The 24,954-nt window shown below is 47.0% G+C and overlaps 1 protein-coding gene across 3 annotated transcripts in view; it reads right to left on the bottom strand.

The window, feature by feature from the left end:
- Positions 1 to 24,954, bottom strand: part of LOC138282926 (microtubule-actin cross-linking factor 1, isoforms 6/7-like) — a 533,430-nt gene that overhangs the window by 108,800 nt on the left and 399,676 nt on the right. For all 3 annotated transcript variants that reach the window (XM_069220983.1, XM_069220984.1, XM_069220985.1), the window contains exons 31-33: positions 22,454 to 22,642; positions 15,703 to 15,817; positions 14,511 to 14,680 (exon numbers count right to left, since the gene is read on the bottom strand). In XM_069220983.1, the coding sequence (XP_069077084.1) occupies positions 14,511 to 14,680; positions 15,703 to 15,817; positions 22,454 to 22,642 (474 nt within the window). The remainder of the gene's footprint in view (positions 1 to 14,510; positions 14,681 to 15,702; positions 15,818 to 22,453; positions 22,643 to 24,954) is intronic.

Here is a 24,954-nt window from a genome sequence, read left to right on the forward strand (position 1 = left end):
CCCTGGCCTGTGTAAACATCCTGCAGTGGCGCCTGCACCTCCTCTTTAAGGTGTCAGGTCGCCCATTCAGCTGCCCGGGACCTGTGCTGACGCCCGTGGCCGCGCGCCGGGGCTCGCGGCTGCTCCGGCGGAAACGATCGGCCCACTGGGCCCGAGACCGCGGCGGCGCCCCACGCACTCACCGTACGGGGCCGCCGACCATTCTCTGGACTGGGCGCCTAGGAGAGGGCCTACGGCCGTGCCGGAGCCCGTTTCACGGCGGATCCGGTCCCTCGGCTGGCGCCGGGGGCGTGCATCCGCCTCAGGCAACATCTCGGTGTGGCGTCGCCGGGCGAGGCTGGCCCGTCGCGGCGCCGCACCTCCTCTTTAAATGTCTGCCGGAGCAGGCCTTCGTGTCCCTTAACCCCCGAACGGGGTTCTTGAGACTGGAAACCGCGCCCCGGCTCCCCCGTTTGTCGGGAGGGGGGCGCGTCTGCTGTTTTCCTGTACCCCGTGGCTTGGGGCTGTTGTGACCTGCCAGGAGGAGGCCTTCCAGCACAGCACCCAGCAAAAATCGAGCAGCAAACACATAATCAAGCACCTGGGCCTCAATAACCACCAAGGACCCCACAGACCTGCGTCCTTGCCTAGCATTTGCCTAAGCTACACCACAGGAGCGGTGTAGCAGAAGACCTGAAGCTGACAGTCAAGCGCGCAGGAGGAAGGTGCTACAAAGTGAAGGGAGAGGTGAGCCCTTCGGCGACATTTACCGAGTCGCAGTGCGCAATTGTGTTGATCACCTCCCCCAGGTCCATTCTACTCTGAGTAGCTGCTGGCCCAACCCGGGCACACGTGGTACCGCCCCCACCCCTCCGGGCCCTACACATATATCTTCCCACTAACTCCATCTACTCTAAGCTGCACAGCTGACTGCCAATTCACTAAGCCATCATCCATTATCCTGCTTCGACTCTCCATCGCTCTGTTTGAATTCGGAGCCCACGTTGGGCTGCGCTGAGGTGCGTTTCCTGTCCCGACTGCGTATGACACTTCTCGCTCAGCTGCTCCCTCCGTCGCCCCTGTAGGGCTATTGGACTTTGCCGTTTTATGCATTGGTAGCGGTGCAACACGCTTGCTTCTTCTGCTGTCGGGAGCCGTGCGGCGTGGCAGATATACGTCCAAGCGCTACAGCACTCTCTTAAATTACCAGGATCTAAGACGCTCGCCCCTCTATCACGAACCTGCACACTCGACCCGGAGGCAGTGGAGCGGTCTTCCAAACCTTGCGCACCACTTTACTGACACTAGTATATCACTCCTGGCCTTCAATAGTTACTTACAGCTCTGCGGAACTGAGACTTCACTACGCCTCATCTGGCCCCTTCGCTCGTTCGCCCCGCATTGCCCTCACCCAATCCCACCTCGTTGTCGACCACAGAGAACTGCACTGATCAAATGGTCAAACCAAAAACCCCACTTGCACCTTCCGGTAGAATGGACCCCGACACCCCCTCCTCTTCAGAGGCCCACACCACCATGCAACTGGCCTTGCAGAAGTTGGAACTTACCTTACAATCACACACGTCACAATTCGAAAAGATATTGCAGGCCATCCTAGACACCAAATCCACCCTAGAAGCCAAAATTGGCTCGGTGGCAGAAGACCTCAACATACTCCGCACTGACCAACACGCACTGGCTGATAGGGTGGTCGAACTAGAAAAAGACGCTGCTACTCTCCCCGGGCTGTGAATGATCTCAAAACACAATTGTCCCAATTAACGTCAGAGGTGGACTCCTTAAAACGTAGAGCTGAAGATGCAGAGGGCAGGTCCCGACGCAACAACATTCGCTTGGTGGGGTTTCCTGAGCGTGTCGAAGGCCCCAGCACAGAATTATTCATAGAACAATGGCTCACGGATACAATTCTTAAAGACAATATCCTGAAGTTCTTCTCCGTCGAATGTGCCCACAGGGTCCCCGGCAGACCCCCTCCACCTGGCGCACTGCCTCGCCCGTTGATAGCAAGACTCCTCAACTACCGTGACAGAGACCTCATCCTGCAACTATTTCGCAAATCTGGCCCGGTACGCTTCGAAAACGCTGTGACCACAGCTTACCCAGACTTCACGGCAGAGGTTCAGAAGAAGCGCAGCTCTTTCTACTGTGTTAAAGAATGCCTTCGCAAACATAACATCAAATACGCGCTGATGTTCCCAGTCAGACTTCGGGTACAAGATGACACTTGCGTACTTTTCTTCACTACGCCGGAAGATACCTGGACCTGGCTGCATGCCAAGGGCCTTGCTGACCCGATTGATATAGACACTCCCGGTGAAAATTGGTCCTCTCCCAAGTCAAGGCGTAGGCAACGCAAAAAACAAGGCGGTAGACCCTCACCTGAACAGTCACGTACTGAGCGTTCCCTTCCCCTGCAGGCCACGTCCAGATTTGTTAACACATCGCCGACAGCCTTGTCCACTCAAACTGACGGGGAACCAGATCACGACGTAAACTCTGACTCGGCGGAATCTACAAGGGGTCCCACATTCACCCCGCGCACGGCAGACGATATTTGCTAAACCAATTATGCACTACTCACTTCTGCTCCTTACATACAACAATATGACTCCCCTCCTCCGGCTGCCCGGAAAAGGCTTGATGACTCCGCGGATCCTTGCCGCGGTGCGCTGCCCGCCGGCGGTCTTGGCCGGTGCTCTTTGCACCTTTGGCAACCCGGGCAGGGTAACTCCATAACTTTGACTCAATGTTTTCTGGCACCCCGCTGCTCCATATGGACCGTCGTTTCAACCCGGCAAATGCTGGAACTTTTCTCGTTGTTTCATTATTTCTTTTATTGTTATATATTGAGTGCTTTTTCTTTGGCTGTAGGTTTTGTCACACGCTAATTAATCGCAAACATAGCAACAGTGGCACATGTCATGTTCACCTTATTAGTAGGTTCACATTTCACACCACTAAGGATACTAACTGGCTAGCCCTGGAGGGTAACCGACATAACAGTTCCACAATGGGGGCGATGGACACATACTTATCCGAATTTATCATACCTAAAATCGTCGAATGGCCTCCCAAACTCAGCAAGGTATCTTGAAATATAAGATAAGATACATGGAATATTAAAGGTATGGCAACACCGAGTAAGCGGCAACGGATTCACACATTTCTTAAAAGACATCAGGTACACATAGCCCTACTACAAGAGACACACCTCTCTAAATCCACTCTGGAAAGCACATGTACAAAATGGAAAGGTCAATTGCACGGCACCACTTCCTCGTCCTTCGCTCGCGGGGTGGCGATCTGGATTGCTCCTGGGGTTCCGTTTACTATATCGCGCACACAATTTGACCCCAACGGTAGACTTGTGATTCTAGAAGGCGTCCTTGACGGGTCCCCCTTAGCGCTCGTAGCGTTATACTCCCCAAATTCAAATCAACGCGATTTCCTAGGTACGCTCTCCACTGGCAATCTTAGTGACCCCTCGCTAGAGTGTATATGTGGGGGGCGACTTCAACAGCGTCCTAGATACCCAAATAGACCGCTAATTCCCCCCCACTCGCCTCGGCTCCCTCCAACCGCACCTCGCAGGCACTGGCAAGTTGGGCCTCCAATAACGGCTTGAGCGACATCTGGAGGGTGGGCCACCCCACCCACCGCGAATACTCTTACTACTCCTCCGTACATAAACTGCACACCAGAATAGACATGGTTTTCGTATCCGCAGCCGTAATTCAAAAAGTGTGTGCAACCGAATACCTAGCACGCACCATATCAGATCATAATCCGCTCTGCGTAATAATGACCTGGGGCTACATGCACATTCGCATACCAACATGGCGACTGCAGACAGAAGCTCTCTCAGACCCCCCCTTCCACGCAGAAATGTCCAAGCGGCTGGCTAATTATTTCTCACTGAGTAAAAATACAACCTCATCTCGCGCTACAGAGTGGGATGCCCATAAGGCGGTGATACGCGGACACTGTCTCGTGGCCACAGTGGGGGTTAGAAGGACACTCATCAAAGAACTACAAGGTCTGGAGGTTAAACTCCGCAAAGCGGAGGTTGAGGTCTCCAGCAACGAGTCCACACTAGCTGCTCTGCACTTGCTGAGAGCTGCCCACAAAGAAGCAGACACAAGACTATGTAGGCACGACTACAGACATTACATGACAAGACAACAAGCCGAGGGTGATAGATCAGGCAGGCTGTTGGCGTGGCTGACCCGCCAACCCTCACAATCATCACCCATTGGTGCGTTACGCTTGAACTCCGACATCATTATTAACACCAAAGCAGGAATTAACGAGGCCTTCTCCACATATTACTGCACCTTATATACGCCCCCTTTCCCCCCATCGGAGCAGCAATTAGCTGACATACTTTCTCTCGTTTCCCAAAACCCACATATCACTGACAATGCCGCCACATTAGACGGTCCCATTACTATAGAGGAACTGCGTTCCGCTCTGGCACAAATGGCACGTAGCAAAACACCTGGCTCAGATGGCCTACTGGTAGAGTATTATAACTCCCATGCCACCCACCTCCTACAGCCACTCATAGAGGTATTTAATGAAGCGCGCGGTGTACTACAACTGCCAGACACCATGCGCGAAGCGCTAACAGTCGTCCTCCCGAAAGCGGGCCGTGATCCTCTCGACGTGAAATCATACAGACCTCTCTCTCTCCTTAACACAGACTGCAAACTATTAGGGAAAATACTGGCAAACAGACTACTCCCTTACTTATCAAGCTTAATACACCCTGATCAGTCTGGCTTCATTCCAGGGAGAAGCACTTTTTTTTAAATATTAGAAGACTACTTCATATAATGCACAGTAAAACAGAATTAGAAGCGGTGGCACTCTCCCTAGATATCGAGAAAGCGTTTGACACGCTGAGCTGGGATTGCCTTATACGCACACTCAAAGCGTTTGGATTTGGTCCAGGTTTCATCATTTGGATTCAAACACTCTACTCCAAACCCACAGCCCGAGTTAAAAATGGACGCGCTATCTCTGAAGCATTCCCCATAGGCAGAGGCACCAGACAAGGTTGCCCATTATCCCCTTTATTATTTGCCATAGCCATGGAACCATTAGCAATTAAGCTACGTAGCTATGCACACATATGGGGCATCACTGAGTCTAATATACACCATATTATATCCTTATATGCAGATGACGCCCTGATATACCTACGTAATCACACCTCCTCCATGACAGAGGTGTTGTCAGTGCTTGACTCCTTCGCTCTCACCTCCGGACTGCGGGTCAACTGGTCCAAGTCAAGTATTTTCCCCCCTGCCCCCATACCAACCGATCTTCACATGGTACTAACGCAATATCAATTGCCATGGTCACACACTACCTTTAAATATCTGGGGATACAAATTTATCACTCCATTGCCGATTTGAAAGAGGGCAATATCAATAGGGCACTCAGTTCTACCCGCAGCTCATTATTGTTTTGGAGCTCACTTCCTCTATCCCCTATGGGCCGGGTAGCAATAGCCAAAATGCTCATCCTCCCCAGGTTCTTATATTATTTCACTGCCCTTCCATTATGCTTGCCACGCTCGTTCTTCAGTAAACTGCACTTATTATTAACCGACCTGCTCTGGGGCAAAGACAGACGCAGAGTAGCGTTAGCTATAACACAATATTCGCAAGAAGCGGGCGGTTGGGGCATGCCTAACTTCGAAAGATACTATGCAGCTGCCCAGCTATTATGGCTATCCACATGGCTCAGTGAAACTTCCCCTCCCGAACGCATAATGCTCCAAGCATACACAGCTCCGCAAACGATACTGTCCTCACTCTTATCCGCTCCTAATCACCTATGCTCAAAACCCATATTGTTGGAGGCAGCTTGTTTCTGCTGGCGCAGATACGTTCAAAGCAAGGCACCCATACTTCCTTACTCCCCTCTGTTACCATTGCTTCAGCTGCCAGGCACCCAGATACTCTCAACACACCATGATACACGGGACTTGAGCATACTGAACGTAGGCGATTACTACTCTAACTCCACAATGCGCACCTTCGTGGAACTAGTGGCATCTGGGGTTACACACTGGTGCCTTCTTGACGTATAGCGCCATCAAAAGGTTACTCAATAACCTCTGGGGCTCTGGTAAGAATGAACCACCCGAATCCCAAGTACTTACCACTATCCTTACCATAGGTAGCACAAAAGGCATCATAACTAAATTATATGAAGAACTGCTAGCTGAGGTCTGCTCTGCCCTGCTGCTTGCTAAAGCACGCTGGGATTCCGTCCTCCCTTCTCCTTTATCACAAGAAACTTGGGTCGCGGCTCTCACAACGATCAAGTTAATATCTCGCAATCCTCGCCTGCGGTACACCCAATTCAATTACATCCACCACTCATACCTATCCCCGGCCCGTATCCAAAGAATATACCCGAACACAAACCCGTCATGCCCCAGATGCGCTATTCCGGCAGCGGACTTTTACCACATGGTCTGGAGCTGCTACTCAATAAACGCGACTTGGCATCGCGTGACGGATGCCACAGCAGACATCTCATCCCATACTTTGAGGCCCACTCCAGACTCCTGCTTACTTGGCATACGTCACTGCACCAAAAGCGACAAACACATACACAGATTCATTGATCTTGCATTTGTTGTCTTCAAGCGTCTAATAGCTACGCACTGGAAGGCCCCACACGTCCCATCCCACTCCGCTTGGCTCCGTGACTTACATAGCCGCTCACAAGCCGAAGCTCAGACACTACGCTCATTACAACACAAAGGCCTGCTGCGGGATGGCCCTGAAGTCTGGGACACTTTTGTGTTGGCAATGGAAGCTAGGGATGACACATACCCACCCTAAACTAGTAATTGTGCATGTATTATTTTTCTTGCTCAATACTTATATCACATTACTCTCAGTTGCCCCACCTGTACTCACCCTTTGCATTAACTTCCTCATTCCCCCTCCCCCAATACAACAACGCAACACTTTAGTGTGCTTCCCCTACAATTATGCTCTTACGCAATCCACGCCTAGCCTTGCTTATTACCAGCCTGGGTCTGAGCCCCTTTCTGTCATACAACTCATATCTCAATTATGTCTCCCCGTCCCCTATACACAATAGATGTATCCTTCTTCTCACCCCCCCCCCATGCCCTCTAAGGGCCGTAGCCAACAACAGGAGTGATATTAGCGGTGTTTAGCTGTGACTTTATTTATTTTTTACATAGTTTCAAGTTCCATCTTTCGTACTCCATTGCGCAATTGCGCTGTACTAGTTCATAATTGTGTGCAAACGGATCGCAAAACCATTAATAGTACACTGTACTGTTGTGTGTGCATAAAGTTTAATAAACAGATTTAAAAACAAAAAAAAAAGAAGCCAGAAACTTCTCTAGATCACCAAGCCTTGTTTTGAAATTTGCTGCAGAGCTCTAGTTTTTGATGGCAGCCCTAGAACGGCTTAAGGGTAAAAGCCTAACCCATCCTCCAAATATAATTTTAAACTTGAGATATATCTTTCTGCCATTTGATAGTTTTCTTAATGGTTTCAGTGGCACAACGGTAATGATGAACAGAGGTTCTTTGTCTAAATAGGTACATGTCTTCTAGCATCCTTTCAATGGGGCCCGAGTACGTGTTTTAAGTCACCATGATACATTGATTAAAGGTGCTAATATAGGCGCTTGACTTTGCTATAATATGCACTGAAATTAGTCAACTATTTGTGGGTGTCACTAAATGACACAAGCTCTGTGAGGTGACCAGTCAGATTTCATGTATACCATCACACACGAAACAATTAAAACTGGGTAATGCCATAGAGTGATTGACATTTTATTGGTTTATATCTGTCTCAGGCCTTTACACACTTGTAAATACATGGTGATGGGACTGGACATATGGGGCCGCCAACACACAGGACTGCCCCAGTATGGTCGTAAAATCTAGATAACATTTGATTACGAGTTATCTTTAAAACTACTTGTGAGACTCTGGAGTGGGGAGTATACCATCGCAAGATATTGCTCCCACGAAAAGCGGGAGAAGTTATTGCCACTTCTAAATATTCGCATAGAAGGCCCATTACAATTTCGTCAAGTGCTGGTACATTCTTTAGTTTTTTTTTTTTACTGTATCCTGAATAAAATATAGGAGCCTAAATTGTAGTTAGAGGGAGTGAATACTCAGCACTGTAAAACCCAAGGGGTTGTTGAGAGATAGTGACTTTGGCAATATCCCTGTGTGACATCAGATTTGTGATTTCCTCACAAGTAATGTTCTGCCTTCACCTTTTGTGTTTGAATTTGGCACTGCTACCATTATCCTATGAAAATTGGGCAGTGCTGTGTGAGCATTCAAGACAGGGCAGTGGAAGGTTGTTTATGAGTTCAATGAAAATTAAAACTCCTACGATTCAGAAGAAAAAGTTACTTACCTTCGGTGAAGATCTTTGTGGTGGATCCTCCATCTGCCTGCAGATTTCTCACCGGTTGAATGACCCCGGTAGTCAGACTGGATCTGAAAAACTTCAAAGTTCTTGCGCCGCTGGGGATGCTGGCAGCGAATCAAAACCAGAAGTGACACTGGATGTCGCTGAAGCCATATAATGCCCACCCCGGCAAAAAAACTTAAATTCTGTCATTTTTTTAGGGTCGAGCCTGCTTTGCATGCGCTCGCGCATGCGTATAGCAGGGAGACTCTTTAGTATTTAGTAAAGGGCTCCGAGCCCTGTCAACTTCACGTCAGTGCTTTTTATTGGTTCGTGGGCTTCCCTAATTAAATCGGCTTGCTTTCATTAGTCGAGGCACGCATACGTCACGCCTTTTCCGGTGTCTAGCCCTCCTCCAGCGCAGCGACCAAGTACAGAGAACATGCGAGGCTCGCTGTTTTCCATCGGGCTCGTGGACTTCTTTTTTAACTAATTTACGAGCCCGATCTCGCTTGGCAGAAGTCGAGCGCTTTACCTACTTGATTTCACTTTTTCGGGTTACGTGCATAAATGCACTTTTGCCCGATAAGTGAAAAGTCGGGTTAGGAGTTTACAACGCGATCGGCTCTAACACGAGCAAACGCGAGACCCGTTGCATTGCAAATGCTTGTTTCCCAAGCTTCTGAATTGAGCAGACACAGAAGCATCAATTAGAGAACGTGCAGTGCCAAACGTCTAATTGGAACCTTATTTATTTATCTATTCCTGTATTTACATCAGTCAGACAGGGAGGGAGGGGGGATCCTGAGGGCTCTGCAGGTAAACAGAGTATCCGACAGAAGTATCGCTACAGAAGGTAAATACCTTTTTTTCCTGATGGATACTTCTACCTACTGATTCCTCACCTGCTGAATGGATTCCCAAGCCATACTTTTTTTTTGGGAGGAGGGATAAAAGGTGGGTATAAAATGATATCTTGCAGCAAAGAATTAGTAAAGTGCCCACCTCTATGCACCATCTAGCAATGTTTGGCGAAGTGAGTAGAGACGCCCACGTCACTACCTTGCAGATTTCTGCAATAGGAATGCCTCTGGTCTGTGCAGTGCTTACTTTGTGTTTGTTGTTTCCGGTGCAGGGCACCGGCGCTTATTTTCTGCTTCAATCATTTACTACGAGCAAAAGACACATATGGCAAAGGCATAGGAAGAGAAAAACGAAAAAGTGTCACAATGGGAGAAAGCAGATAGCTGCAAGAGTGAGCTGAAGGGGTAGGGAGTGGCTGTAAACAGATTGAAGAGGCCCGAGATGGCTTCAGGATTACGCCGTCTCAGTATTCCGGGCTCGCACATTTAACTGCAGCAGCCGCGTGTTTAAGAGGAGGGCTGTGGGCACCGGCACGTTTTAGCACCGGGTCCGTGCAGAAGATTATGACTTGGCTCTGGCAGAGTGAGCTCTGACTGCTCCCGGTGACTCCTTGTTGGCAAGTGCACAGCACACTCTGGTGCAAAGCACATTCTAGTGGGATAACGTCTGTTACTGTACCACTTTTCCTTTTCTACTGCCACGGTAACTGACAAAGAGTTGGTCATCCAATCTCATGTCTCTAGAACACTCAAGATAAAGAAATGTCCGCATGCCTATTGTTCAGGCGCTGCAGCCATTTCTGTCGGATGAGCCGGGAGACAGAAGGACGGGGGAGGAGGGCTGAAGGGGTGATGGTTTGACTCAGGTGAAAGGGAGTAACCACTTTTGAGGCGAAAGGAGCCCAGTTACACAACACCATTTTGTCAAGGAAAAAGGTTGTAGACAGCGGGAGGGACTTAGGGCCTGCAACTTAATGACCCAACTTGCCAAGGTGATAGCCACCAAAAACACAGTTTTTATGGTTTATAACCGCAACTTTGAAGGGCCTTGGATAGAGACCCCACTGAGACTGTTAAAACACAATTTTACCCCACTGGGTATAACAAAGGTAGTTGGAGGGTACAGATTGATCAACCACTTACGAAACCTCATCATAATAGGGGACCTGAACAGAGTGGTCTGGAATGCTGACAACACAGCTACATACCCCTTTACAGTAGCCCATTTACAAAGGCCACTGCACACCCTCTAAGCTAGAAACAGTGTAAAGTGGTAGACTTCTGATATTTAGGCTTGTAAAGGGGCCACCCTGTTTTCTGCGCACTGTGAAACAAAACTGTTCCATCTCACAGAAAAGAGATTTTATGAAGGGGTGATGAGCTCACAGGGTGATGTTCACCACCTTCAGTGGCAGCTGAAAGGAGCTTAGAGGCTCAATCTCAAGGCATGAAGGTTGAGGCCTTGGAAATTATAGAGCAGTCCCATCCACTGACTGGGAGAGGGGGGTCTGCCCTGGACGGCAGTCGGAGCAGTTAACATAAGGAGAAGTGCAGACGGTCCGCATACCAGATCTCCCTCTGCCATTCTGGGGCATTTAGAATGACTCTGCCCTGGTCTTGGAAAATCTTCCTCAGAACTTGAGCAACCAAGGCTATGCAGCTGAACGTTCCACATCAACTTATAGAGTTCCCATAAGTGTACCCTCAATCGATACTGGACGGAGGAGAACTGCTGGCACTGAGCATTTTCTAAGGAGGCAATGGAGTGCTCCACTTGGTGAAAATATCCTGGACTGCCCTCCGGCAGAAAATGCCACTTGTCATTGGCAAGATAAAGCTTTCTCCAGCTTGTGGCTCTGACGTTCAGAGACCCTGCCAGGTGACTGGCTGTTAACCAGATCTCTTGATGGTGCGCCCAAAACCACAATCTCAATTCATCTAGGTAAAAGAGTTAAGATGCTACTCTCCATTGTTTGTTCAGGTACCACATCACAGTTGTACTGTTTGCCAAGATCTGGATAGACCAACCTTGAAAAGATGAGAGGAAAGCATCCAGAACCAGCAGAATTGCCTGCAATAGTAGTAGGTTGATGTGAAGTACTTGCTTTTTTTGAGCATGAGCAACAAATGCAAGAGTGGAGGCATCCATTACTATTGTGGCCACGGTTGGAGGGGGACTGAAGATCATTCCTCCGTGAAGGTTCCCTTTGTACCTCCACCAAACCACATCCACTTGGGTGTCTTGAGATACCACAGTGGTGTCCGACAGAACTCTTCAGTGTTGAAACCAATGCCTGCAAAGGCACCACTTCAGAACCCTCATATGCCAATGCAGATGAGTGACCAGAAGGATACAGGAAACTACGAAACCTATCAGGGGTAAGACCTTCAGGGCTGGAACTCTTACACCATCTTCCATGAAGGATGGAATCATCTTCTGGATGTCGTGGATCCTGAGGAGGAGGAAAGGTGCAAAGCAAAAGATGGTATCCAGAACCAACGCTATAGACATGATATGTTGTGTTGCCTCATGGAATCCTGGTTATTGAAAAGCCAAGGTCAAACAGGAGAGCTGTTGTTGACTGCAGATGGAGCAACAAAAACTCTGTCAACTCGGTCTCAGGCAGCTAATCATCCAGGTACATGGAAAATGGAATATATGACAGTCCAAGATAAGCTTCAACCGCCAACAATATTAGGTGAAGACTTGAGGTGCCAATATCAACCCAAGCAGGATCACTGCATATCAGTAATGGGTGGAACCTGCCACATAACACAGATACTTCCAGTGCGATTGCAGAATCGAGATGTGAAAGTAAATATCCTGCAAGTTGAGTGACACCATCCAGTCCCCTGCTTCCAATACCTATAGGACCTGAGCTCGGGTCAGTATCTTGAAATTCTCCGTCCTAAGGTAGAGATTCAGGACTCTGGGGTCTAGGATCAGATGCATACAGCAATTCTTCTTGGGAACAAGGAAGTCACAGTGAATAGCATCCTTCCTTAAGCTCCTGGCCTGGCATTAAATTCACAGCTCTCTTCAAAAGGAGTAGTGCCATCTCTTGTTGGACAAGAGAAAGATTAGTCTTAGAACTGTAAGGAAGGTAGGATGGAGGCAAGGAGAGGCCTGTAGGAAGGGTAGGAAACACCCGCTATCTATCATGTGAAGGACCCACTGGTCTGAAGTAGTTGCCTTTCAGAATGGTATAAAGGGGACATCTGGTCTCCCACAGGCTCCTGGTGCGCTGGTAGATGCAATCTAGGCCTACTTTGCTTGTGGTGCTGGGGAAGAACATGAGCAACGAGAGAAAGCAAGGTAGGGGAGGAGGAGGCTGGACGGAGGGATCTGTGGCTCTTTACTCTAGCCCTGCCACTGGACTATCTAACCATAGTATTTTAAGCTGTTGAGACTGTGTCTGGGCAAAATGGAGTTGCTGAGCGCTGAACCCTCAAGAGAAGTCTCAAAAGCGATGAAAAGGTCTATAATCGTGCTGAGGTTGAGGGTCTTGGAGACCCAAGGATCTGTCTGCAGCCTTGAGAGTCTTAAACCAGAACAGAGCTGAGTCAACTTCAGTGATGGTACCACAAAAATGTAGATCCATGAGGTGGCCTGAACATCCGTGGAAAGCCCCAACATGTAAAGCTAAGCATAACAGCAGACCACTACTGGGGACCCCATAGTGTAGGCCACTAAATGCACCATGTTGCAGTGGGACTTGATGAAGTGGCACAAAGCTTTTTGGCCATCGTTGATGACTTCTGAGAAGCACACCTTGATATGAGACTTGGGGGATGGCAAGCTGAACCATTTCCCATAGGGCATCAGAATACTCTGCTAAGAGTCAATTGTTATTCAGAGATTTTAATGACATGCTTCTGGCAGAGATCATGTTTTTGCCCAAATCTCCAGACGTTTTGATGCACTGTTTGATGGTGAAGTAGGAAAACTCCTCAACACCTGTTCTGAAGACAAATAATCCTAAAGGCTCTCCGGAGGTGGGTGAGAGGACATAAAGTGAGGGTTGTCTGGTGTGTGACAATATCATAGTGTCACTAGTTTATTCCCTACCTGCGCTGAAGGCAGCTTCTCCCATGCTGGTTCTAATAAGGTATCACTGAAAGGGAGCAAGAACTCCAGGGTTTGTGTAGGAGAACCTCCTTGAGGACATTAGTCTTCATGTGCATGGAGGGAAGTGGTAAGTAGAGCAACCTCCACAGCTTTCTTCAATACTGTGTGGAAAACATGACTTCTGAGGGAGGATTCTTTGAAGGGAACTCCATACCATTTCTGTGGAGGTATCCAAACCATTGCCTGAGGAGATGCCAGCAAATTCAACCAGCTGATGAAGTTGAGCGGATACAAATCCGAGCACAAAAGCTCATGGATCACTTGGATACAGGACATACCTTCAATGCGGTACACCTCATTCTCTAAAACCCTTTGGGCCTCTCTTCTGGATTTGTGCTGTGCCCTTGGTTCTGGTACAGTGGTCCTGAAACATGCCAGTAGTGTTGAATGCGACGCTGGTTGAGCGGATGATGTTGCGGTGCGGGATCTGTTGCCTTGGAGTCAGGGTCGGCCACCTCACTGATGGAGAAGATAGTGCTGGCCCACATTTGTTTGTTGCAATCCTGAACCTTGTTATTTTAAGGGGGAAACATGTCCTTGGCACACTGGAAAACGTAGGAAATCCCTGACAGAATTCGAATCAGCAAGCTCCGAATTCACATCAGAAGGTACAGAAAGAAAGGAAGTGACATCAGTTAGCAAAGGTGGTGACTGTGTTGCTGCTCTGACGTCACTTCTGAGATGGGACAATGCCACATGACTCCCCCTACTGGCATGTGAGGGAACTGCTGAGAAAAATCTCCGGATCCTGTCTGGCACCTGGGAGTATTCACAAGGTGAGGAATCTGCGGTTAGAAGTATACATCAGCATTTGTCGATTTTTAAACATGAAACATGATGATAGTTAATGAAAAAAAAGCTATCAGAATTATAAACTTTCCACCCCTCCATCTAGACATTGACTGAGAAAACAAGGATTATAGTGTGAAACATAACAGACAATAAACTGCCAATAACAAATTGTTTGAGGTGCAAATATTTTTCGATCTGGAAACAGAAAACTGGTGTCAACTGCATCTTTGAGTGCTCCTGCAAAAATGTATCATCTGGTCCAGTGTAACCATCTCAAGGCCATACTCGCCTCTTTCAGTCGTTGCTGGGCTGCTTGGAGACGGCACTGTCTGTCCATTGAAAGAAACCAAAGCTGTTGCCAGCGGTTAAGTAGCTGGGCAATGTGTGGACCTTGGGGTTCAAGATCAACCACTGGTACAGCTGGAGGAGGTTGAGGAGACTTCAAAGAACTGCGTCTCTCTGTAATGCATAAGCCAGTGTGAGAAATCCATCAGGGTCCTATTACAGAAATCTTCACTTTGAGTTGGAAGGTGAAGGTAGATGTAAAATCGGGTGTGCATGAGGGAAGGAGAGTAACTGTACAGACAGGTAGCAATTGATGAAGGAGGAAAAACCATGTGTAGAAATTGGCATCGTGGGGGAGAGAGGGACAGGCTCAGTGTACACACAGATGAGATGGGAGGAGGAAAGAATAGTACATGCAGAGAGCATGAGATGAAAGGAAGAGAGGCTATGAGTACAATGGGAAGCATGAGATCCAGTGGAGAACGGTGCAATAGATGGCATGAAAGGAGAGAATGGGCAGCAGGAGACAGAAGGGGAGAGGCTAGGTATACAAATGGGCAACATGAACTGGGAGAAGAGGCTAGGCATACATATGGGCAACAAGATGGGAGAAGAGGAGCTTGAGTATATATGTGTGTCCTCAAAGAGAAATGGAAAGAAGAAAGCTGAACTTACATCAGTTATGAATGAGCAGTAAGTGCTTCGCAGAGACTATTTTAGAGCAATTACAGCATCTTGTGCTAGACAAAGAACAATGCGGAGTGTGGGTCTGCGTTTCAGAGCAGATTAGACAAACTATAGTGTGATGGAAGGAATGTGGTTAGATGTATGTAATAGTGAGATTACATATAGCTACACATTTGTTTAGATGTTTGAGGCATAGGACGATAAAATTATGTACCCAGGCCCCGAATCACAGTTTCCATTACCCAAGTATTTAAAAAAATAAAGAATCATGCTCTCTATGTTCCACAGTCAGCAGCTATGCCACTACAGAGGCTGGGGTAAGGTGTCCTGTGTATACCTAAGCAACATTTGATTTACATAAAGTTTGTGAACTGTTAGCATTAGAAATTAGTAGATGGTCTGTGGTAGTCTAAGGTGAACGTTATCTAAAACTCCATACGGAACATGCATATGTTGTGGGGAGGAAGCACAATAAGAGAAGAGCCGAGGTAGTTTGAGCACATGCTTACTACTAGAGACTTTTCGTGCCACAGCAGTTTGAGGCTCGGTCCCCAGCTTCTTCTTACAGCACTTTGTCACTTTCTCTACTTCGGGCTGTTTTCGTTCTAGCTCCTCTATGAACACCTGGAAAGGAAGTTGATCCAAGTAATTAGAACAAAACACAAGCAAAGCACATGTACCTGATAGCAATGTGTTGTGATAAACTGAATGGGAACTATCAAACAGGATTCCTGATCCCCTAAGCTGTAAAGTGATTCAAAAAATATTCCAAATATCTTTTCCATTAAGATGGCTTTACTTCCATGGTGGACTTAACCCCAAGTATAAGTACTGTCTCCACTCTGCACTACGTAATGCAACTAACCTCCTTTTTTATGAAAGACAACTGCACTCCATCAGTAGGTTAAACTGTGAATTTCAAGCTACTCCACTGGTGGATTTCACCCAGCTCTGTTGCAAAGTTAACCTCTCAGACAAATAAGGTTCATGTCAATTTCTTTACAGAGGTCATTCAGAGAATGCCTTTTCTGGAAGAGACTATCTTACCTGCATATTCCTCACCTTTTGAAAACCTCCAAGTGTCACACTGGATCTGCAAACATTTGTAAAGCAATGTCCCAAATTGTTGACAGGTGCTGTCGTTGAACGTCATGGTTTGCCGTGAGATGTAATTTCCTGCTGCAGTGCTGTCGACTTCCCTACATATACATCACCTGCTCACATTAGTTTCTTTCTGCCCTTCGCATGTACCAACAGACGTGGAGCTTTAAGAAACCCAAAGGCGAAGTGTATGATAAGTATACATTATTTATGTGCAGACATCCAAAATCATAACCATGCATCCAGAGAATGGGAGGTGGGAGGGCAGGTGGGGAATCTGTGCAGAGAGGGTCTCTACCAGAAAAAAGTCTACCAAAGGCCAGTAACTTGTTCTTCTGATAAAGACTTCTAACCACAGTTTCTTCACATTTGAATAGATACCATAGCAGTACCTCTCAGTTGGTGGGTCTGTGGACTGACTCACAGTAGGAAAACTTGCAGGACCGACCAGGCAAAATGCCCTTCTCTCCTGACGACCATCTAAACAATAACGCTTGGTAAATATGTGCAAAGATGTCCACAGTGCAGCCTGATAGATATAGATATATATATCCTACTAATGATAGCCAGTAGGTAGTTATATTTAGGCTAACCTTTCCCATAGACGAAGCAATTTTTGTTTTGCTAATAGCTTTGGTGCCGTTTGACGAAAATTTCAAAACTACCAGTTGTAGTGTACCAGTTACTTGAGCTGCTGTCTGGAAAGTTTCAGGATGACTCGCTAAGCGGGGTCTGAGAAAAAAGGGTGGGGGGGCCCGAATTGCTTTTTCCCCATTCTAAGTCTCGATGGATTTTGCAGTCTTTACACACGGCTACAGCCCGAACCACTGAACAGAATTACACCAACTTTTGCAGGAGGCCAGATATTTGGTTACAGATCGTGCTTTTTGTGATTTGGTGTAAATCTGTTCAGTAGTTTCAAAGTTATTAAAGGGGAAAAATATAGATATGTAGGGACGTGGATCCTATACAGAAGATGCTATCTAGGGACGTGCAAAAAGCGAGGCCCTGATTGGCTGGCCGCTACCTAAAAGGGAAGTTGCAGTCACTGTTTTGGTTCTTGACTGGTCCCCCGAGGAGAAAACATAACTAAAACACATATAAGTGTTCAGGATAGAGGTATCCTGACCCCATAGGACACAGACGGGTCTCTAAGGGACCCCTCGTGAGCAAAAAAATTGCCCTTTTTTTGGCTGATCCACAGATCCACCGCGGCACACAGCGCAGCCCCCAGTGTAAATCCACAATGGGTCTGCACATAAGAAGCCCAGTGGAAAAAACCTCTCTAAAAAAAAACATAGAAATTCACTGAAAAAAAACAAAGGTTACAGGGATGTTATAGTTAGGTTCACGTTTTATCCACACAAAACCATAAAAATTCAGCAGTTATAGTTATTCTTATCTGCAGAAACTATAACTCGTGCCGAAAAGTAACTGTAGGCTCCAAGTTATAGTTTAATAACATAAATATAACTAGAAGTATAACTAATCTCGACATCATCAGCCTCAAACCCGAAACATGAAACAGATGGTGCTGAGGGCGGATCCACTGACATCTCCCCAACCGGAGGCCTCCTCAGATCTGTGGAGCCCGAAGGCGTAGCAACAAGATAAGGACTAACACCAAAGACTGAGTCCATAGCTTCCTTAAGCTGTTGGATGTGATCTGGCATTGCTACCGTATCTGCTGGGAGTCATAAAGGAAAATATGTTGAAGTTGTATCCCTGGAAGGAGAATCCCTAGCTGGAGAACAACTTCAAGTGGAAGGCGCTGTTACTGCATACAACTGCAAATGGTGGAAATGATGACAGTGGTGCAAAGTTATGCTTCGATTTCTTATGGCTCTTCCATGACTTACTTGGCTTTGATGAAGTCCTATCTTTTGAACTACCTCTCAATGGAGAATGAGACCAGTCTCTTGACCTGGACCGAGATCGACAAGCCATGGACATCTAACAGGACCTAGTCTTTGATTTCCTGAACTCCACTACTGCAAGTTGTGTTTTCCGCTCCCGATTCGCCTGTTTGTTCATCTTAGCACAAGAGGAACGTCATGGCTGGAACCAAGACACCACGAACAGACATCATGTAGATCTGTGACTGACATCTGTTGGTTACAGGTCATACATGGTTTAAAACCTGAAGGTTTTGATGACATCCTCCACACAAAAAAAGTAATTTCTAGAAGAAGTTAACCCTCAATTGTTGAATGATGGTCAAAGCTCCGCACACAAGTCAGTTGGCATGCAAAGAAAGGAACTGACGGAAGCAGGGAATGTACATGTAGGGAAGCCGACGTCACAGTTGCATGAAATGGAATCGCAGGCGGAGCCATGACGTCGCACAACGTCACGTGTCGACACTGGAGGACATTGCTATACAAACATTTCCGGATCAAGTCTAATGCCTGAGGTATTCAAAAGGTAAAGAATATGCAGTTAGACATCTTTATCAGAAATGATGTGTTTGGCTACCTCCATGTCACAAGGGCACAATTAAACGTTTGGTAACTCTTACATAGAAAAACAAATCAAATTAAGGGTATTTTGGTGTCAATGATTCTTACTAAGAAGTATTGCAGTCCTGCCCATGTGTGGATGGAGCAAACCCACCCGCTGCCTCTTTGAGATTGGGCTTGTCATTTTTAAGAGCTATCTGAAAACATGGTCACATTTTTTTTTATTAACATATTGAGCCCAGTGATGCTGGTTCTGGCTGAAACCTAGATAGGAACACCCTGAAGAACAAGTTACATACCTCTAGCTGAAGGTTCCTTAACTTTGAATTTTCCCCAGGCATCAGACTGGATCCAGAAATATTTCTTGAGCAGTACCCCTGCACGCTGGTAGGTGGCATTGACCGGCTCCACATGGCGGCGGCGTCATCCACACCGGAAGTGACATGTGCAGTGCTTATATAGGTGCCACCCCAGCATGCGGACATCAGTTTCTTTTCCAGACTCTCCACGCCAGGAGTGCAGAGCCACGAAGAACATTGACCATTGGTTTGGAAAACTAGGGCCCTGAAAGGGAAACAGCCCTGACCCTAGAATCTGCTCACAGAGTGGGGAGGATGGGTGGGTCGGTAAGAAATCTGTAGCTAAATAGTCTCTACCAGATAAGGCATTCCCAAAGGTAAGTAACCTATTCATTTGATGGAGACTTCTAGTCACAGATGTCTTACCTTAAATAGATATCCAAGCAATAGCTCCCTGGAGGTGGGTCTGTGCAGGACCGAACAGGCAACGAGCCCATTCCAACGGAGCGGACTATCCAAGCAGTAGTCTTTGGTGAACGTGTGTAATGAGGCCCAGGTTGCTGCCTGCAACTGTGAGTGCTAACACAATAGTCTCAACTTTTGCTCTGGTAGAATGAGCATGTGAACACTTAGAGGGTTGCTTTTTGGCCAATGCATAGCAGATCTTTATGCAGAGCACGATCCAACAAGAGATGGCCCGTGTCTGCACATCCTTTTCCTTCTGCGCTTCGACATAGCCCACGAAGAGTTGGTCATTCACCAGGAACTCTTTTGTGCGGTCAAGGTAGAACGACAACACTCTTTTGGGTGAAGTCGCTCCTCTTCCTTGGAGAGAATGTGGTGGAGCATAAAAAGCAGGCAAGGTGATGGATTGGCCTACATGAAAAGGGGTGATTACTTTCGGCAGAAAAGAGGCCCTAGTATGCAGCATCAGCTTGTCTGGAGAGATGCTCATGTATGGAGGCTTTGATGATAAGGCCAGAAGCTCAATGACCATCCAGGCTGATGTTACTGCCATGAAGAAGGCCATGTTGATGGTAAGAAGCCTGAGGGATAATTATGCACAGGCTCAAAGGAAGTGCACATGATGAAAGTGAGCACAAGATTAATGTCTGACTGAGGCATGATGAAGGGTGAAGGAGTAAACAAGTGTTGCATGTCTGGCCCGATCTCTGGCTGACCGACCCACCAGGTCTGTGGGTACCACGTCCTCAGCGATGCAGAGGCTCGAATATTGCACACCGTGGTGGATGGGCGTGTAAAGATGCAGTTGGAATCCCCTTCCGTAGGCACGAAAGGTGGGAAAGGCGACTTGGGGGTAGTTAGGGGCCATAGATAGGCTAAAGGATCTGTCCATAGTCCTATTATAGTTAAATACTCCAGCTCTGAGTCTGCCTTGTCTCCAAAGAGACAGGTGCCATCAAAGGGCATGCCCATAAGTGATGCTTGGACAACCCCTGAAAATCTAGTCGTCCTCAGCCAGGTGTGGCGCCGACTATGAAATCGCTAAGCATCCTGGCATCAGGACTGACACCGGGAAAGGTCGAGGTGGTACAACTGATGCCAGTCCGGATCCATCAGTGGATCCAAAGGGCCCCACTGGCCCCAGGCCAGAGGTGTCAGCGGGGAACCAGTAGGGGCCTCTCCCGAACTCGCAGGGCACAAAGGCATGCCGGAGGAAATGGGCCACCCAAATCTGAGGTGCATGGCCTCATAAAACTCTCAGAATTAGACAAGGTTTGCTCCGGCGTGGAGCCGCCCCAGGTGCCGGCTCAACAGCAGAGACAGGCCTCGAATGACAACGCTCCCTCATCGGATGACAGCAACGGATGGGGAGAAGTCAAAGACCTCTTCGTCTTCTTCTTCTTGCAGTGGGACTTACCCGAATGGCCCAACAACTTTGAATGTGACAAATCCCGGGACTGTCTCCTCGACCAAGATCACTATAGAGTCGCATGTTGAGCTGCCAGGAGGTTGATGGACCACTTCCTCAAGGCCTTCGGATCCATGGTGCAGCAGTTGATGCAGGTTTTCAACTCATGATCGTGCTCAGGGCACTAAAGGCAAACAAGGTGTGGGTCTGGGTGCCGCAGGACTTCAAGCCAGCCTTCCTAGATGGAGTTTGTGCCACACCAGGAGAAAAACATTTAAAAAAAGCTTTGACAAAAGTAAAAAAAAGCTTAGTCAAAAAGTAATGGATGCGGTTGTTCTCTCTAGATCTGCGCGCAGACTGGTGCAGAAAGAAAAGTACTGATGTCAGTGAGCTGGGATGGTATCTGTATAGGCACCGCGCACGTCACTTCCGTCACCAACGACACCACACAGAGCTGATCAATGCCACCTACCAGCACACAGGGGTACTGCTAAAAAAAAAGAAATCTTGATCCAGTCTGCCGAGGAAAATTCAAAGGTAGGAAATCTGCAGTAAGAAGTCTCTATAAGATACATTGTTTCAGTGTACAGCAATAGATAGACACATATATTCACTGAGTAATGCATACATTCTATCAATCTGTGAATACGTAATGCCATTAATGCATCCATTCATGAATCTCTCCCTCCAATAACTCATCCATTGATTCATTCATTGACAAATCATCCATGAATGTATCTATCCATGCATCGACTCGAATCTCCACATAAATGGATCATACCATAAGTGCATTCATGCATCTTTCGGTGCGTGCTCCCAAACCATTCATGTATCCTTGCAACTATCCATCTACGAATCAACCATGAATCTATCCATCTATGAATATATTCATAAATCCATCAATCTGTGAATTCATAAATCCATTAATGCATCTCTCTCAATCTATGGATCCATGCATTAGTCCATCAAAGCAATCCTCCATCCACAAATCCATACATAAAGTTATCACAATGCACCCACCCACAAATCCTTCCATAAAATCACCTATCAATGTATCTGTACATTATCCATGCATTCATGTATTTATCTATCCATTAATTAACCTATGAAAGTTGGAGGATCTATATAGACATTAATTCATCCACAAATTCAGGAATCCATCCATGAATCAATATATCCAGGAATCTCTCCATCTATCTACAAATATATCTATCCATGTGTCCATACACTCATTCAATACCTTTTCCATTCAAGAACCCATATATTTATGAATAAATCCAACCATCAATCCATACTTATTCATCTATTCATCCATCGATTCATCTGTAGGTCATGAAGTCCAAGCTTCCTCTTTGCAATTTATTACTTGTAGTCCTCATATTTCATAATGGGGTGAGCAACAAAACAAGTCCCAGAACAACCTGGACTGGATAAGCCACCATATTACAGCACTAGGAACCTTGAGATCATCAACCCTCTTGATACATCCGTAGGTAGCGGGCATATGAGCAGATCTCTTCCTGCTTACATTGTGCTGAGAGATGAGCTCCTCCAGGGCCACCATCTCCTCTGGCAGGGGCTCCTGGTCTCGAAGGCTCAAGGACTCCTCAGCAGCAGCGATCCAATCGATGAGCCGGGTGATCTCCTCCCGCTCTGTGGCTAGTGAAAGGCTGTGAGCCTGGATGCGCTCACCTTGCTTCTGAGCCCAGGTCAGCACCTGAAATAAGAGACAATTCATCTGTGGCACTTTCCTGCTCTGACAAAGGTTTTAGGGAGAGGAGGAGGACTAAGGATAAGAGTTTAAAAAGATGGGTTGTATTTTATTTATTTTATTTTATTTAATGCGTTTTTATATAGCGCGGACTTTACCCGAAGGTGTCAGAGCGCTTCACAATAGGCAAAGTAAAGATACAAGAGGAGACAAATTACAAGTGAGCCAGTTACAAAAACAAGCGTTACATTACAAGAGGCAATCGTGATAATTGTGCACGTATCAAGAGCAAAAAATAAACGAGGTAGCAAACGATACGTTATGAGAGGAAAAAGTGACGTGTGCAGGTTACAAGAGTAAATAAAGTACGAATAGAGGTAAAAAAGTTGCAATCAATGGTAGACACTCAAAACACTAAAACAATAGTTACGTTACATGAGGCAGTGGTGGCCGTTGTGCATGTATCAAAAGCAAACAAGATATAAGAGGTAGCAAATGATACGTTGAAAAGGAAAGGTGCCGTGTGCATGTTACAAACGAGTACAAGATACAGGTAGAGGTAAAATACTGCACTAAATGGCAGACACTCAAAACACAAAAACACCCTGGGAAGGCACTTCTATAGGCATGGAGAACAGAATATCCTATAATGGAAGGACTTCCTTCTGAAAACAGAGGGCTTGAATTAACTTAGGAAGTGTCTTTGAAGGAGGAGAGCTTTGAGGTCAGTTTTGAAGGCCTGGGAAGAGGTGGTGGTCCGAAGCTGAGGCGGAAGTGAGTTCCAGATTCTCACCGCGTTGCCTGAAAAGGATTGGGCCATCAATCTTTCCTTCTTGAAAGTGGGAGGTTCAAGCAATAACTTTTCTGCATTACGTGATGGTCTGGAGCCCCCAGAGAGTTTCAGTTTATTCACCAGGTAGCGAGGGGAGGAGGAGTGCAAGGCTTTGTGGGTGATACATGCAGTTTTGTAGATAGATCTTGCCTCTATGGGAAGCCAACGGAGGGTGGATAAAATGGGTGTGATGTGGTCGCTTCTTTTGGCCCCATATATGAAACGAGCTGCTGAATGGAGAATAGACTTCAGGGGGGAAAGGTGGGATTTGGGAAGGCCAGTAAGAAGAGAGTTGCAGTAGTCCAATCTGGAGAGAACCAGCGCTTGGACCAGGGTTTTAAGGTCGTACTCCGGGAAGAAGCGACGAATCCCCCAAAGAAGGCGCAGTTGGTGTCGAGCAGACTTTGCAATGGAGTTAATGTGGGAGAGTAGATTAAGTTTTTTGTCTAGAATGACACCCAGGGATTTTGCGCTCTCGACAATGATGGGCTTATTGTTCATTAGATTGATCTGATCCATCCATGTTTGCACTGGGGGATGAGAAAGGGAGGAGGAAAGGAGGAGGAATTCTGTTTTGGAGGGATTCAGGATCAGTTGATGAGTTACCATCCAGTTTTGAATGGAGTCGAGGGTAGAGCTAAGGAAGGAGAGATCGTGATTGGAGGCCACCTTAAGGTAAATCTGAGTGTCATCCGCATATAGATGATAGTGGATCCCGGATTTACTCAGCAGATTTCCCAACGGTTCTAAATAGAGATTGAACAGTGTGGGTGCAAGTATGGAGCCTTGAGGAACACCTTGACTGACTGCTACAGGAGCTGAAAGACTGTTAGCTATTTTGACCATTTGGGATCTATCAGAGAGGAAGGAGGCAAACCATTTGAGCACAGTGCCCTCCATGCCCATTCTCTGTTGAAGAGTGTTAAGGAGAGTGTTGTGATTGACAGTGTCAAAGGCTGCAGAAAGGTCAAGAAGAATTAGAAGACAAGACTCCCCTGAATCGAGTATCCGCAGCGCGTCATCAATCACTAGCAGCAGGGCTGTTTCAGTGCTGCGGTTTTGAATGAAGCCAGACTGGAAATTGTCAAGAAGATCATTTTCCTTGATATGGCGAGAGAGTTGTTTCGCTACACATTTTTCTGTGATTTTCGCAAGAAAGGGTAGGTTAGTGATGGGACGGTAGTTGTTGAGGTCGTTCGCATCAGCAGTGGGTTTTTTTAGCAGAGGGGTGACCTGCCCAGTTTTGAAGGACACAGGAAGGGACCCTTGACTAAGGGAGAGGTTGACCAGAGTGGTCCAGTAGGAAAGAGAATTAGTATAGAAGTCAATGGCAATGGCACTAGGGATGGGGTCAAGAGAATGGTTAGAGGGCTTTGTATCGAGGATGCATTTAAGGAGAGCATCGTCAGAGATGGGGTCAAAGTTTTGCCAAATGGTTAAGGATTTGCACTCCTCTGTGGGGGTAGGATGAATGACCTGATCTACA

This window comes from Pleurodeles waltl, chromosome 2_2, assembly GCF_031143425.1.
Source record: "Pleurodeles waltl isolate 20211129_DDA chromosome 2_2, aPleWal1.hap1.20221129, whole genome shotgun sequence".
NCBI classification, from domain to species: Eukaryota; Metazoa; Chordata; class Amphibia; order Caudata; family Salamandridae; genus Pleurodeles; species Pleurodeles waltl.